The 14758-nt window shown below is 42.4% G+C and overlaps 2 protein-coding genes across 8 annotated transcripts in view; both read left to right on the forward strand.

Annotated features, from left to right (window-relative positions):
- Positions 1–2869, forward strand: part of FNBP4 (formin binding protein 4) — a 35325-nt gene extending 32456 nt beyond the window's left edge. Inside the window, exon 17 of the mRNA XM_004436963.3 lies at positions 1800–2869. Coding sequence (XP_004437020.1) covers positions 1800–1890 — 91 coding nt within the window. The 3' untranslated portion in view covers positions 1891–2869. The remainder of the gene's footprint in view (positions 1–1799) is intronic.
- Positions 2870–4232: 1363 nt separating this feature from the next.
- The window catches only part of AGBL2 (AGBL carboxypeptidase 2), a 35348-nt gene continuing 24822 nt past the window's right edge, over positions 4233–14758 (forward strand). For 3 of the 7 annotated variants that reach the window (XM_087422938.1, XM_087422943.1, XM_087422944.1), the window contains exons 1-7: positions 4292–4739; positions 4911–5043; positions 5299–5362; positions 6645–6779; positions 9448–9501; positions 10521–10706; positions 13827–13934. In XM_087422938.1, coding sequence (XP_087279064.1) covers positions 5011–5043; positions 5299–5362; positions 6645–6779; positions 9448–9501; positions 10521–10706; positions 13827–13934 — 580 coding nt within the window. In that variant the 5' untranslated portion in view covers positions 4292–4739; positions 4911–5010. The other 4 variants (XM_087422939.1, XM_087422941.1, XM_087422940.1 and 1 more) reach the window with 4 other exon arrangements.

The following is a 14758-nucleotide window of genomic DNA, read 5'->3' on the forward strand; positions in this document are numbered from 1 at the left end:
GAATTTAAACATAGCTAACCCAAATTTTTATTCTTTATTTTGCTGGTTTTGAATATATACATACTGAAATGAGCAGCATTCTTTGAATGCAGCTAATTGTTCAGTTGTCATGTATAACCTGGAATATACTCATCTCATATATAGTGATGCCAGATTTCAAATTCATCTCTGATGGGTTCCAGCTTATCATTACTTCCAGTTCTTGCACTTGCAACATCCATAAATACAGTATTTATGAAAACATTTGGGAGGATATCCATATTTGCTTCATAATTCAAAACATTTTCATTTTTAGATATAATTAGAATATCATTCCAGTGAATTTTTTTGTTCTTAAAAATATCTATTTGTCTCCAGTTACTATATACCTGCTTTCAACATTTGTCCACTTATGAACTTGATCAAATAAATTTTAGCAGAAAGCATCATAAAACCTGAAAGATTCCTCTCACACGTCTTTTCAGAAAAATGAGATGGTCCAGGTTCTTGTTAGAAAATATTGAGTGATTCTCATTCCTTTTGGATGAGAATACTTTATTTCCTTTTTGTCCTTAGAAACATATTGTTCACTTGTCAATCTTGAATTTAAGCAAAATTCATCTAGGTTCTGGTCCTCTTAACATTCATAGTCTGAGATTTTAATCCAGTCAATTTTACCATCATCATTAGAGTCTATAGTGTCGCTGTCTGTCTCTTTGTGTTGATCTTCTGGTTTCTTTAATATTTGTGGGGGAAAAGAGACTGTGAAGGTGTCCCCAGACTACTTTTTTATTTCCTTGAAAGGTGGTGCACTGTTTAGGGCAAAATAATAAACTGAGGGATGGTATTAGTGACCCATTTTTTCACTTTTGCATCATCCTTTTAGGTGATTCCATTATTCTTCAGTTTTCTTATTATTTTAGTCTTATTTAGTTTTGCTGAGAATTGAGTAATGATTAATTCCTACAATGATGAAAGAGCAAACTATTTCAGGATGATGGGGGGGAATCACAAAGATCATGTAATTTATCTTAGATGATTTCAGATTTATAAAAGGAATCAGTGCACCCATTCTGGTAATTGCAAGATAGAATCTGAGTTTTAATCAGTCTTTTTAAAATGATTGAATAAGCCATGAGATATCAGTCCTTACAAATAGTTAGAATTGATCAAAAGAGAATCTCAAAAACATTAGGTCCAGAGGTTCCTGATAGTATATTGAAGGTTAAATATATCTTCCTTAAAGAATCATAACTCGTAGGGACCAAGAAAAAGTTCTACAAGAATGTGTTTTGGTCCTTCGATGTGGCTTTAATGATTACTGGAGATATATAAAAATAAATAAGTACTTAAATGTATATATAAAGCTATAGAGAAGAGTGTATGTCTGGTTGACCCATAATTAAGAAATTTGAAGAATATGCTGATAGCTGAGAAACTTGAAGCATTTTCATGAACATAGATGTGATGGATAAGACTCAGTTAGGGGCCGGTCCGGTGGCGCAAGCGGTTAAGTGCACGTGCCCTGCTGCGGCGGCCCGGGGTTCGCCGGTTCGGATCCCGGGCGCGCACCGACGCACCGCTTGTCAGGCCATGCTGTGGCAGCATCCCATATAAAGTGGAGGAAGATGGGCACGGGTGTTAGCTCAAGGCCAATCTCCCTCAGCAAAAAGAGGAGGATTGGCAGATGTTAGCTCAGGGCCGATCATCCTCACAAAAAAAAAAAAAGACTTTCAGTTAGAGGTTTTTATTTGCTAGGAAATGAACAATTGCCCTCGTTTTTTCTTTCCGGTGAAGTAATCTGTGTGTTGTTTTCACAGTGGCATGGCAGAGAGGAATGCAAATTTTGAAGCCCTTCCTGAGGATTGGCGAGCAAGACTGAAAAGAAGGAAAATGGCTCCAAACACATAGTTTTTTTTAAAAAAATAATTTTTTAAAATTTCTGTTATTGATTTTTTTTTTTTTTTTGTATTTAGTTCAGAGTCTTAACTAGTTTTACTATTGTCAATAAACTGTAAGTGCTATGAGGGAGAGCATATGAATTTCCTGGGCAAGAGCATCCACGTACAAAGTTTTCACATTTGTGAAATGTAATTTTTCTGTTTTGCTGAAGGGTGAGGTGACTGAATGCTTTGACCTGGCTGCCTTTATTCTTGCTCACACTGGCAAACTCAGCCTGTTAGGTACATTAACCTTATCAGTCTGGAACATGCGGCTCCTAAGTATGACACCTCTGTAGAGGACTCACTGACAAGTGACGGGTTTTCCTGCCTAATAGAGGCTCATTTAGTTCCTAGTGTGGCTCTCTCATTAACTCCTCCAGAACAAGTGCAATTAAGAAGGCAGCTCTGTGTTCTACCTGGCTTAACCGGGATCTTGGAATCTCTGACCTCTTCCTCTAGTCTGCCACCCCGGAAGTGCTGAGGAATATCAAGTTGTTTACCTTGTGCTGACAGATGGCCACACTCTAAGAGTCTTCTTCCTCACAAATTGTAGAACTGGTAGCTCCGTCATTTCACACGCTAGGTGGTGTGGCGTATTTAAATTTCAGTACAGGCAGCAGAAGGTGTTCATGTCTTTGACTTTGAGAACTTCCCCTCACGTATGTGGCAGTAAATGTCATAAGAGCCACTGTATGTATTGATACGTCTCCGTTGTCTTACCTTGTTCGAAAGTTCACCTCCCTTATATGTGAATGTATTCTCCATAAAATTCCAGTATTTAAAAAGCAGTTTACTGTTCTGTACTTCTGTTGTATCACAATCAGGTAAAAGTCACTTTAAACTGAAGAAAAGACAAATTGTGTTTTAAAGCTCTGTTTGTATTTCTCCAGTTTCTGACCTTGTAAATTTGTATATATGCACTAATAAAGCTTTTTTTATACTTCTGATTGGTTATCCTTTTGCTCTTCTAAGCCTTTTCCTCCATGATTCTGTAACCAACACTTATCTTAAGTCAATTCTTCATTGTTTCACATATGGTATAAGGCATGTGCCAACACTGACGAACAGCTCTCAGGAAAACGAGCAGCCAGATCTTGAGGTGGGTGCGGGGAGGGGTGGAGGGTAGGTGGGGTACGGCTAGACGGGCTTCCAGGACCAGAGGATGCTGTGAGACTTACATTTTGGAGCTTGCACTCTATAATATTAGCTACTGTTTGACCTACTTAAATCCTGGTAGTTCTGTAATGTGGCTAATATTTTGAAAAAAAGTGTTTTATAGCTTTTTTCCCTCTGATTATGAAAGTAATATATACTTATGTTTATATTCATATAAAGTTAACCAGACAATTAATAGTTTGAATTTTATTCCAGTATGTTTATATGCATATAATTTTTTTTTTTGAGGAAGATTGGCCCTGAGCTAACATCTCTTGTCAATCTTCCTCCTTTTTTCCTTTTCTCTCCCCAAAGCCCCAGTAAATATGTCATAGTTGTACATCCTTCTAGTTGTACAACTAGTTGTATGTCATAGTTGTACATCCTTCTAGTTGCTCTATGTGGGACACCACCTCAGCATGGCTTAATGAGCACTGCATAGGTCCATGCTCGCCATGTGGGCCCTCAAACCCTGGACCACAAAAGCGGAGCAGGGCGAACTTAACTGCTACGCCACTGGGGAGGCCCATATATGTATATAATTTTAAATTTTTACCTAATGAGTATACGCTAGTGCCTTGGGTTTTATTTACCATTATACAAATATTGGGGTGACCATTTTGCATAGAGTAAATTTCTGGAAATAAAGGCTATCAACTAGCCATTAAAGCTTTTGCTTTAACAGTCTTCCAGACTTGTAGGAACTGCTGCAGAGCACCAGTGCCCTTGTCACTATCCTACACGAATGGAGCGTTCTTAAAAACCTGACAATTTGATAGTCAAAATGTGTGGTTTCAATTTACTAACTTTGTTTCTTGTGTTTTTTCAACGTAGAAGGTAATTTTTCAATTCTAGTTATGGGGCGGAGAGAAGGTGAAAGGAGAGGGGAAGCAGCTCCCTTTGAGCAATACTTAGCAGTTACCAGAAGCCAAGGAACAACAAAGAAGTTCTGAATATGTTAAGGACTACTGGCATTGTATTCATCAATCCGATTTCGAGTCCCCCAAAGCGGGGCTGTACTGCTTGCTGGATGCACGCAGGAAGCTGCCGCAGCAACGCGGCTCCTAGGCCCTTCCCAGGTTACCCACCCCCTCTTTGGGGGCGGGGCCTCGCTCCCCGGAAGCGCCTGGCCGCCACGCCCTCCCGCTTCCGCCTCGCGGTTGCTAGGCCACCGAGGTCCTTGCAGAAGGCGGTGGCGGGTGAACGTGGTGAGCGCGTCCTTTGCTCCGTGCGGGTCCGGGCCTCTGTACCTGCCGCGCCGGCGGCTCTTCTGCCGCCACGGAGGCCGCGCCCACGCCTGCTGCCCGCGACGAGCCGGGGCGCGGGGCGGCCGCGCCCTTCCCTCTGCCCTCCTAGGAAATCTCTACGCCCCTTGCCCCGACCCTTCGGGAAACCGCCCCTCACCGCCTTGCCCCAGACCAGGAAGCTCTGAACCCCTGAATTCCGTTTTCAGAGCCCACTCTCCGGGCCCCTGACCTTTCTTTTTCATCTACCCCGAGACAATTCCGCCTGATCCCTCCGTCCCCATTTCTCTCACCTTCCTGCGGCGTCCTGGTGGTGGGCATCTCCCTCCTCGGGCAGAGGGAAGCATGGGGCCAGCAAGGGTCCTGGAGCCTCAGGAGGAGGAGGCCGGAAGACATGGCTGCCTCCCTAATTCCTCAGGTGCCTCCTAGTGGGAACCACCAGCCCGGTCCTTGTTTGTCTGAGAGGCTGGGTTGGCAGGAAGGGGAGCGATGCGGCAGGTTTTCCTAAAATCGCGTGTGTGTGTGTGTGTGTGGGGGGGTGTTGGTAAATATCGGCAGTGTTTTCAGTTGTACTGTTCTGGCCTTTTAGCTCCTCCTGTGTAACCAGTTGCCCTTTTGGAAATTGCGCGGGTATCGTGGCTGGATGCCAGTGTCACTGACGGGTCTTCAGCGTATCATGCAGAAGTAACATGTTCCCAGCATTGGAAAAGGAGCTAAAGCAGGTCCGTACACACCCCTCTCCAGGATCTGCCCAGAAATCCAACACTAGATCAGAAGCTGTATGCTGCTGGCACCTTTCTCTTGCTGGAGATCTTGATCTCCAAGGTAGAATGATTTGCGTGACTGCCCTTCACTTGGTTTGTTTACAGAAGCCCTCAGGTATATTGTCCTCTGCAACAATGCTTCTGTACGATTTGGTAAGAGTTGAGTATTATTTGGAAGGACTTTCCTCATTGCGATAACCTTTCCTTTTACAGACTCTTCCTGATCCCTATGAAGACTTTATGTACCGTCACCTCCGGTACTATGGCTACTTTAAAGGTAATGCCTTGTTCTTATCTAGCATCACCTTTCCTGGGTTCATGAAATAAATCGTTTGATTAACTGGGAAAGTTACGCTTGGATAAACTAATGACGAATTTTTCCAGCACTGTTAGTGAAAAGTACATCCTTTCCCCATTGATCTGCTGTGTCACCTCTGTTGAGTGTCCATGGATACAAGGATCTGTTTGTCCATCCTTGCAGCTGTACTACCCTTTCTTGATTATACTATATGGCATTAAAATAGTCTTGATATCTGGAAAGATATATCCTCCCATCTTGTTCTTCAAAAGTGTCTTGGCTATTCTTGTCTTTTTATGTAATTTTAGAATTGGCTTGTGATGTTTAAAAAAATTATTTGCAGGGGCTGGCCTGGTGGTATAGTGGTTAAGTTCACATGCTCCGCTTTGGCAGCCCGGGGTTCATGGGTTTGGATCCTAGGCAGGGACCTATACACCACTTGTCAAGCCATGCTGTGGCGGCGTCCCATACACAAAATAGAGGAAGAATGGCACGGATGTTAGCTCAGGGACACGCTTCCTCACAAAAAAGAAAAAAAAATTGTTGAGATTGCATTGAATCTAGAGATTGAATTTCACAACAAATGAGAACTTTCTAATACTAAATACTCCAATCTATGAACGTAGTCCAATTTTCCATTTACTTAGGTCTTCCTTAATGTCTCCCAATAAAGATTTGTAACTTTTTCATAGAACTTAATATTTTTATGCTACTATAAATGGTAGCTTTTTAAATTTTGATTTTCTAGCTTTGTTCCTGATAGAGATAAAATTAAGTTTTCATATTGACTTTATTTCTACCAACCTTGTTAAACTTTCTTAACATTTCACTTTTTAAGTGATTACTAATTTGTTGAAAACTGAATTTCTGGTTTGCCAGATTCAGCAGAGCCCTCAGGACAAAGCAGCCTGGGGCGTCAGGGCTCCCCTCCCACTCTGAGTACCTGCCTCCGCTTGGCTGTGGCTCTCTTGGCTGCTGCTGTAGCTACTGGGTCTTTCTGCCTCCTAAGCCCTTTCTCTTTCCACTGTACCGTACTAGTTCTCCAGTCTTCTCACTCTAAAATGGAGAAAATGATGCTCAGCGCATGTAAATTGAAATGTGAAGGCTCTTTGGAAAATGGAATATATTCATTGGAAAGGCCTGTGGTGGTGGGCGGTGACAGAAGTCGTGGCAGTTTGGTGGTGTGGTTTTGGTATTGACCTACATGCTAGAGGTGATGAACTAGCCTTCCAGCACCTTTAATTAAACTGCCTATTCTTAGCTCAGAGAGGCAGTTTGCCAAGCTCTGCGACGCCCCAGCGTGTTTGGAAGAATAATCCTCGATACCTGTTGAGTGGCTCTTTTAGAGAAAGAGATGATTTGATACCAGACCCTCTGCAAAAGGAGAAGCTTCTATGTAAGTAATAATCAGTGTGTATGACCCCCCGGAACCCTCACTGCCTTGAGCAACTGCTCCAGGTATTCAGGAGAACACGGCCTAACGTGGGAGAAGCCAGGGGAGCAGCCTTGGCCACTGTTTCTTTTTTTTTTTTTTTTTTTATAATTTTATTTATTTATTTTTTCCCCCAAAGCCCCAGTAGATAGTTGTACGTCATAGCTGCACATCCTTCTAGTTGCTGTATGTGGGATGCGGCCTCAGCATGGCCAGAGAAGTGGTGCGTCGGTGCGCGGCGGGATCCGAACCTGGGCCGCCAGCAGCGGAACGCGCGCACTTAACCGCTAAGCCACGGGGCCAGGCCCTGGCCACTGTTTCTGACATCTCTCAAAAATGTTCTTTCTAGATCTCCTTTGGATTGTAGGTTTAAATTCAGATACTGTGCATTCTGGATTATCTTCCTCCAAATTGCTGGAAAATTTGGTAAGACTCTCTGGTCAAGGCTAACATTGATTTTTCACGCGATTTTGATGGATATATTTTTTTAGGCTCTTTGCATAAGAGTAGTGGACACCAATTCCAGCTAGCTTAAGCAAAAATAATTTTTCATGGGGATTCCACAGGTTTCTTCTGGAATCCAAGGGCGGAATGCAGTTGAATTTCTCCTTCAATACATATCCAACCAAACATCAATCCACTTCTCTTTACTCCACATCCTTCCCGCCCCAGTCCAGGCTACCACCATTTCTCACTATTGAAATAGCCTAGTGATTGGTCTCCTGGCTTCTTCTCTTGTTCCATGATGCCCTCTTCTCCTGCATTTTTCACACAACAGTGTTCTTTCTTTTTTTTTTTTTAAGATTTTATTTATTTATTTTATTTCCCCCCAAAGTCCCAGTAGATAGTTGTATGTCATAGCTGTACATCCTTCTAGTTGCTGTATGTGGGATGCGGCCTCAGCATGGCCGGAGAAGTGGTGCGTCGGTGCGTGCTCGGGATCCGAACCCGGGCCACCAGCAGCGGAGCGCGTGCACTTAACCGCTAAGCCATGGGGCCGGCCCCTCCTGTTTTGATCATTGGCATGAGAAACATATTTTTTCTTTGTCTTTGTAGCAAAGCATTTATTATGTTGGTATTTTTTTGTGTGGGAGGAAGATTGGCCCTGGGCTAACATCTGTGCCCATCTTCCTCTACTTTATATGGGATGCCGCCACAGCATGGCTTGATGAGTGGTGCATCAGTCTGCGCCCGGGATCCAAACCTGTGAACTGTTGAGTTTTTTGTTTTGATCAGAAAAGTACAAAGGTAGAAAAGAGTGAGTTACAATCTGCTTGTTTTAAAAAAAGAAAGACGGAATATACGTATAATGTTAGAAAATTCACGTTAGAAGAAAGCACAAAAGGAAAACTAAAAGCCCTCCCTGCCCCACCCCTGATACAGCCACTATTATCATTCTTTTTAGGAAAACAAGGTATATCCTCGTGTGTCTATATTTTTTCTTTTAATTGCTCACAGGGGATCCTATACACAATCTTTACTTTTTTTGTTTAAGAATATATCTTAGAGAGCTTTTTCATATGAGCACAAAAGAAAATCTACTTTATTCTTTTTAAGGGCACCTACAGTATTCCATCTCATTAATATGTCATAATTATTTCAACTTCCCTTTCGATGGACGCTTTGGTTGTTTCCACATTTTTGTTATTTGAACATTGCTGCAGTGAGCAGCTTTGTATATGTATCTTGATGAACTTTTGTGAGAAAATCTATAAGAATAAACTCTTAGCAGTGGGATTACTGCATCAAGGGTATATGTATTATAAATCTACGAGATGCTGCCAAACTGCTTTCCGGAAAGGTTGCACCAATTTGCCTTCTTGCCAGCAGGTTCTGAGAGAAGCTGTTTACTTACATCTTTACCAGGATGTGTGTGAAAAAATGGAAATGTTTTTCCTGTCTAATTGGTGAAAAACTGGTATCTCCGTATCATTTTGATTCACATTTCTTTATTTTTTATTTATTTATTTATTTATTCCCCCAAAGCCCCAGTAGATAGTTGTGTGTCATAGCTGCACATCCTTCTAGTTGCTGTATGTGGGACGCGGCCTCAGCATGGCCAGAGAAGCGGCGCGTCGGTGCGCGCCCGGGATCCGAACCTGGGCCACCAGCAGCGGAGCGTGAGCACTTAACCGCTAAGCCACGGGGCCGGCCCTCACATTTCTTTAATTGTGGGTGAGATTGAGCAGCTTTACCATCTTATCAAATGCTTATTGCTTTTTTTCCCCCTTAAATATTAGGGGAGGGGCCGGCCCCGTGGCTTAGCGGTTAAGTGCGTGCGCTCTGCTACTGGCGGCCCGGGTTCGGATCCCGGGCGCGCACCGATGTGCCGCTTCTCCGGCCATGCTGAGGCCACGTCCCACATGCAGCAACTAGAAGGATGTGCAGCTACGACATACAACTATATACTGGGGCTTTGGGGGAAAATAAATAAATAAACAAATAAAATTATAAAAAAAAATAAAATGGTTAAAATGGTAAATTTATGAAAAAAAAATATTAGGGGAAAGATTTAGAGATAGAAAAGCAGGGGTGCATTGCTGGGGTGGGGATGGAAAGGGATGGGGGAAGAGGGCAGGAAGAAGAAAGACAAAAGTCCTCAGGACAAACCATGCCTTCTTCCTCTCTCTAGGGCCCACCTGTCGATACTCAACTGTGCACAGACAGATAGAAGCTGTGAGCAGAGGTATCTCATGTCCTTCCGGACCAGAAAACAACTCCTTTGTGGAAGTGTCTTCACCTCCTCTGCCCACCAGAGCCGGCAATTACCACAGCAGCCTGCGTCCTGTCCTCCCCACTCACTCCCTTCCTTAATGTTCTTCCTCTCGTTTCCCTTCTTTATCTTGCTCCCCAGAGTCTTTCTTTCCCTCCCTTTTTTCTCATTCTCTATTTCCCAAGAGCTCCTCTCTCTTCTGCCCCTTGTCCCTCCTTCTCTGCCCCTCCCCTTTCCATCCTCTGTCTTATTAGTCTCTCTGCCCTTTGAATGGTTATATTCTGAACTTGAAATGTGATTTGTGGATTGTTTCACTGTAGTTAATAAAGTTTTCCGTGCTTTTTTCTAAAATGCTAATGGGTGAATTGAAAGTTCCTTCTGTTGCCTCTCTTTAATCAAAAATAATAAAATACATGAAGTAACTTTTTATTCATTTGTAACCTACTGAAATGTCTTAGACCCACTAAGACATTTGACTTAAAAAATAAAGTTTCTTCTAACTTACTCTAAAGCTTTACATTTAAATATTTAGTAGACTATGCAGAATTTTACCTTAACATTTTATAATTTCGATGCCATCATCCTGGACTAAATCTTCTTGAAGGAGAAACATGTCATAGGATTGCACATCTGTGCTCATATTTTAATACAGTGCTTAAAGTTACTTGGTTGTGGGCAGGCCCCGTGGCTTAGCCGTTAAGTGCGCGCGCTCCACTGCTGGCGGCCCGGGTTCGGATCCCGGGCGCGCACCAATGCACCGCTTCTCTGGCCACGCTGAGGCTGCATCCCACATACAGCAACTAGAAGGATGTGCAGCTATGACATACAACTATCTACTGGGGCTTTGTGGGGAAAGAATGAATGAATGAATGAATAAATAAATAAATAAATAATTATTTAAAAAAAAAAAAGTTACTTGGTTGTTATGTTGAGCAGTAAAGTTCCCCAGGAGGAGAAGGATGCTATTCACTTACTCCCTTTCCTTTTGACAGATTCCCTTATGCTGAAGTCACCACTTCTCCAGAGCAGACGGCTTCTTCATGATGAGTTTGGCAAAGTAAACCCACAACGTCGAGAGCCCCGAGATCTCTTTGCCTTTTTGTCTAGCAGCGGGGCATTGCAGGCTCCAAGATGGCCAGTGGAATGTGAGGTCATCAAGGAAAACATTCATCATATTGGTAATGTGACTTACGTATCCTGGTCTTACTCTCCTGACAGACTTTGTTACAAGACCTTACAGTTTCAAGTCCTGCGTGTTGAAGTACAAGGCCGTACAGATTCAAAATCTGTTAGCTTACCCTGAAATGATTAAGCTCTGGGAATCTGATAGACACTCACCGAAGTCAAAAGTTACACTAATGTGGAAACCAGAAGGCTTCTGAGTTTATTGGGATGGGAGGATACCTTTCTAGAGGCCAAAATATATTAATACTTAAATCTCTTTTCTAGATTATTCCCATCTTGGTATTAATATGCTTGGTTGAGTTTTATAAAAGTTTTTACCAGCCTTGGTATAATTGGTGACCACCATATATGTCAGAACATAGTTTTTACTGTTTTTAATTATATTTTGAGTTTATTGGAGTTTTTTATGGGAATAGTGGAGGTTTTTTTTTTTATTATTATTATTACCCCCAAAGCCCCAGTAGATAGTTGTATGTCATAGCTGCACATCCTTCTAGTTGCTGTATGTGAGACGCGGCCTCAGCGTGGCCGGAGAAGCGGTGCGTCGGTGCGCGCCCGGGATCTGAACCCGGGCCGCCAGCAGCGGAGCGCACGCGCTTAACCGCTAAGCCATGGGGCTGGCCAAATTGAGGTTTTTTTAATGACATTGCTGGTCATATCTTTGAGCTGTTAGTGCAAGTACAATCTTTTTTTTTTTTTTTTAAAGATGACCTTTCTTTTTATTTATTTATTTTTTTAGTGAGGAAGATCAGCTCTGAGCTAACATCTGTCGCCAATCCTCTTCTTTTTGCTGAGGAACACCGGCCCTGGGCTAATGTCCATGCCCATCTTCCTCTACTTTATATGGGACGCCGCCACAGCATGGCTTGACAAGCGGTGCGTCAGTGTGCACCCGGGATCTGAACCCCGGGCCACCATAGCAGAGCACGCGCACTTAACCGCTATGCCACCGGGCCAGCCCGAAGTGCAAGTGCAATCTTTAGCATTCATTTTATGAAGCGTTTTCAGAAGTAGGTTGCACTGAAAAGTGGGGACTTTTCTAATTGCTGGAACACTTAATGTCTACTAAACGTGTCTCTGCCTTAGACTGCTAGGTAAACAACTAGATGTTTCTTATCTTCTCACTTCCCTTGTATAATGTTCATTCAGTAAATATTTATTAAGTATCTACCGTATGCTAAGTACAGTGCTTTGTGTTAGAAATACAGTGGAGTAAGATGGAGACAGAGCTCACACACTAGTGGGGAAGTTAAAGATATAACCAGGCAGTTGCGTAGAGCTTGGTTCCTCTGGGAACACTTAACCTCACCAGCTTGGAAGATCAGTGAGGATTTCCAGGAGGAGTTGACATGTAAGGTGAAATCTGGAGGATGGGTTAGAAGTGAGCCAGTTGAGGGCCGGCCCCGTGGCTTAGCGGTTAAGTGCCCGAGCTCTGCTACTGGCGGCCCGGGTTCGGATCCAGGGCGCGCACTGACGCACCGCTTCTCGGGCCATGCTGAGGCCACGTCCCACATACAGCAACTAGAAGGATGTGCAACTGTGACATACAACTATCTGCTGGGGCTTTGGGGACAAAAAAGGAGGAGGATTGGCATGGATGTTAGCTCAGGGCTGATCTTCCTCACAAAAAAAAAAAAAAAAAAGGAGCCAGTTGAGAGGGTCAAAGAAAAGTATTCCAGTTAGAGGAAGCAGAAAAAGAGCCTGGCGTGTTAGGGCAGCCATGGAGCATTGAGTGTGAAAGACCAGAGGTGAAGCTGGAGCTACAAGGATGGGGTTAGTGTTCTTAACTGGGGGTGGGACTGCTCTTAGGGTGTTGGGAAATGGGTGGGAGGGGTGCATTTTGAGTTGGCACAATAGCTGAGAAGTCCTGAGGTCAATTATCCCTACACTGTGTAATTTTTAGATAAAAGTCCAAGTTGATCTGGCCAGACAATAGGATTTTGCTATTCCCTGTATAAAATAGACGAAGAGAATTCCTGTGAGGATTTCAGACTCACTTCCAAGAGGGGGGGAAAAAATGGGAAACTGGAAGTTAATTTCCAAGTTATTGCAGTGGTGATCTCCTAAACCACTAGGTCTTTAAAAAAGCAATTTTTTAAAAATTTCAAAGAAATTTAACACCAAGCACCTTATTATTTAAACCGAATTGTCAAAGCCTCATGACTCCCCATCGCCTTAAAGAAAAGAACAGACGGTAGCATTGTCTTTCACTGTGTTGTGTCTTTATGTGCCCTTGGCTTTCATCAGTGGCTCCTGTACTTAAACTGATATTGAGAAGTTGCCCAAGTCCCATGTGAGAAATCTTTTAGAATTGAGTGTTAATGAAAAAGCCTTGTTTCCTCTGAAACAATTGATATACTTGTTTTTCTATAGTAATAAACAGTCTGTAGCTGATCGTATTTTCCTGACTTTAAAAGGAAGCTCAGGGTCAAATTTTAAAGAGTTGTTACAGCAACTATATTGACATTTCTGGCTTAAAGTCTTCTATTTAAAGTTTATACTTTTGTTGTAAATCCTTTTTTTTAAAAGTCTCCTCATAGGGTGGAATATAAACCAACACATGGACAGAGAAAAGTGTATTGTGGTTACCAGGGGCAGTGGGGGTGGGGGGTGGGCACAAGGGGTGAAGGGAGACATGTATATGGTAATTGACAAACAAAAATTTACAACCAAAGTTTCACAATGTTATAAACTATTAAGACATCAATAAAAAAAAAAAAGTCTCCTCATAGGGCCGGCCCAGTGGCATAGTGATTAAGTTTGTGCTCTCTGCTTTGGTGGCCTGGGGTTCATGGGTTCGGATCCCGGGCGCGGACCTACGCACTGCTTGTCAAGCCATGCTGTGGTGGCGTCTCATGTAAAGTAGAGGAAGATTGGCACAGATGTTAGCTCAGCAACAATCTTCCTCACCAAAAAAAAAAAAAGTCTCCTCATAGCCTTTATAGAAAGAAGCAAGACATAATTAATTTATAACACACTGGAAACTTATGGTGGGAATTTGATTTGATTCAACCAACTAGCCATTTGAATAATAATTATTATTTTATATCAGTTCTGATAAAGCGCCTTTTCTATTATTTCTTATTTTGTACTTCTATAATGTGTTCTTTCAGAGTGGGTTCCACCTCAACCGGAATATTTCTATCAACCTACAGGAAATGAAAAGCTACCAGAAATTGTAGGAGAGGAAAAAGGCACAGTTGTCTATCAATTAGATTCAGGTATTGTCATTACACTGGACAGTGGGTAATTAATCATGACAAAGTTATAATAAGCACATTTTCTATAATAAATGTGATTTTTAAAAAAATCCATAGTTTAGTGATAAATAAACTATCTTTTCCAGAACAACCTGAATGGGAGCCCTGATATTCATGACCAATCAGCTTTGAAATTTCAGTTGTTTTTTAAAATGACAGTACCTTTTTCTTAATAGTTTTAAGTCCATTTTATAGCATCTCCCTTGTTATTCCCCTTCCTGAAAATCAGATGTTGGCTCTTTGGGGAACTTGCTCTTCTTTTCTCCACCTCCTGAATGGACTTCAGTGACTACTTTGTGGCATGTGCACTTGACTGTCATTTACTGTGTGGTTTCCTGCATTAAGTTGCAGGCTTCCTAGGGGTAGAAGCCATGTCTTTTCTAAAAATGTGCAAAACACCGTACCCAACAACAACAAAATACACATTCTTTTTCAAGGGCACGTGGATACGCGGTATACTGGGTGTAAAGCAAGTCTTAATACGTTTAAAAGGGTTGAAATCATACAAAATATATTCTCTGGCCGCAACAAAATAAATTAGAAATCAACAGCAGAATGAAATCTGGGAAATCTACAAATATTTGGAAATTGAATAACACATTTCTTTTTTTTTTTTTTAATTTTTTTTTTAATTTATTTTTTTTCCCCCAAAGCCCCAGTAGGTAGTTGTATGTCATAGCTGCACATCCTTCTAGTTGCTGTATGTGAGACGCGGCCCCAGCATGGCCGGAGAAGCGGCGCGTCAGTGCGCGCCCAGAATATGAACCCAGGCTGCCAGCAGCGGA

This window comes from Ceratotherium simum, chromosome 34, assembly GCF_057802395.1.
Source record: "Ceratotherium simum simum isolate JZ-2026a chromosome 34, ASM5780239v1, whole genome shotgun sequence".
Lineage (NCBI taxonomy): Eukaryota > Metazoa > Chordata > Mammalia > Perissodactyla > Rhinocerotidae > Ceratotherium > Ceratotherium simum.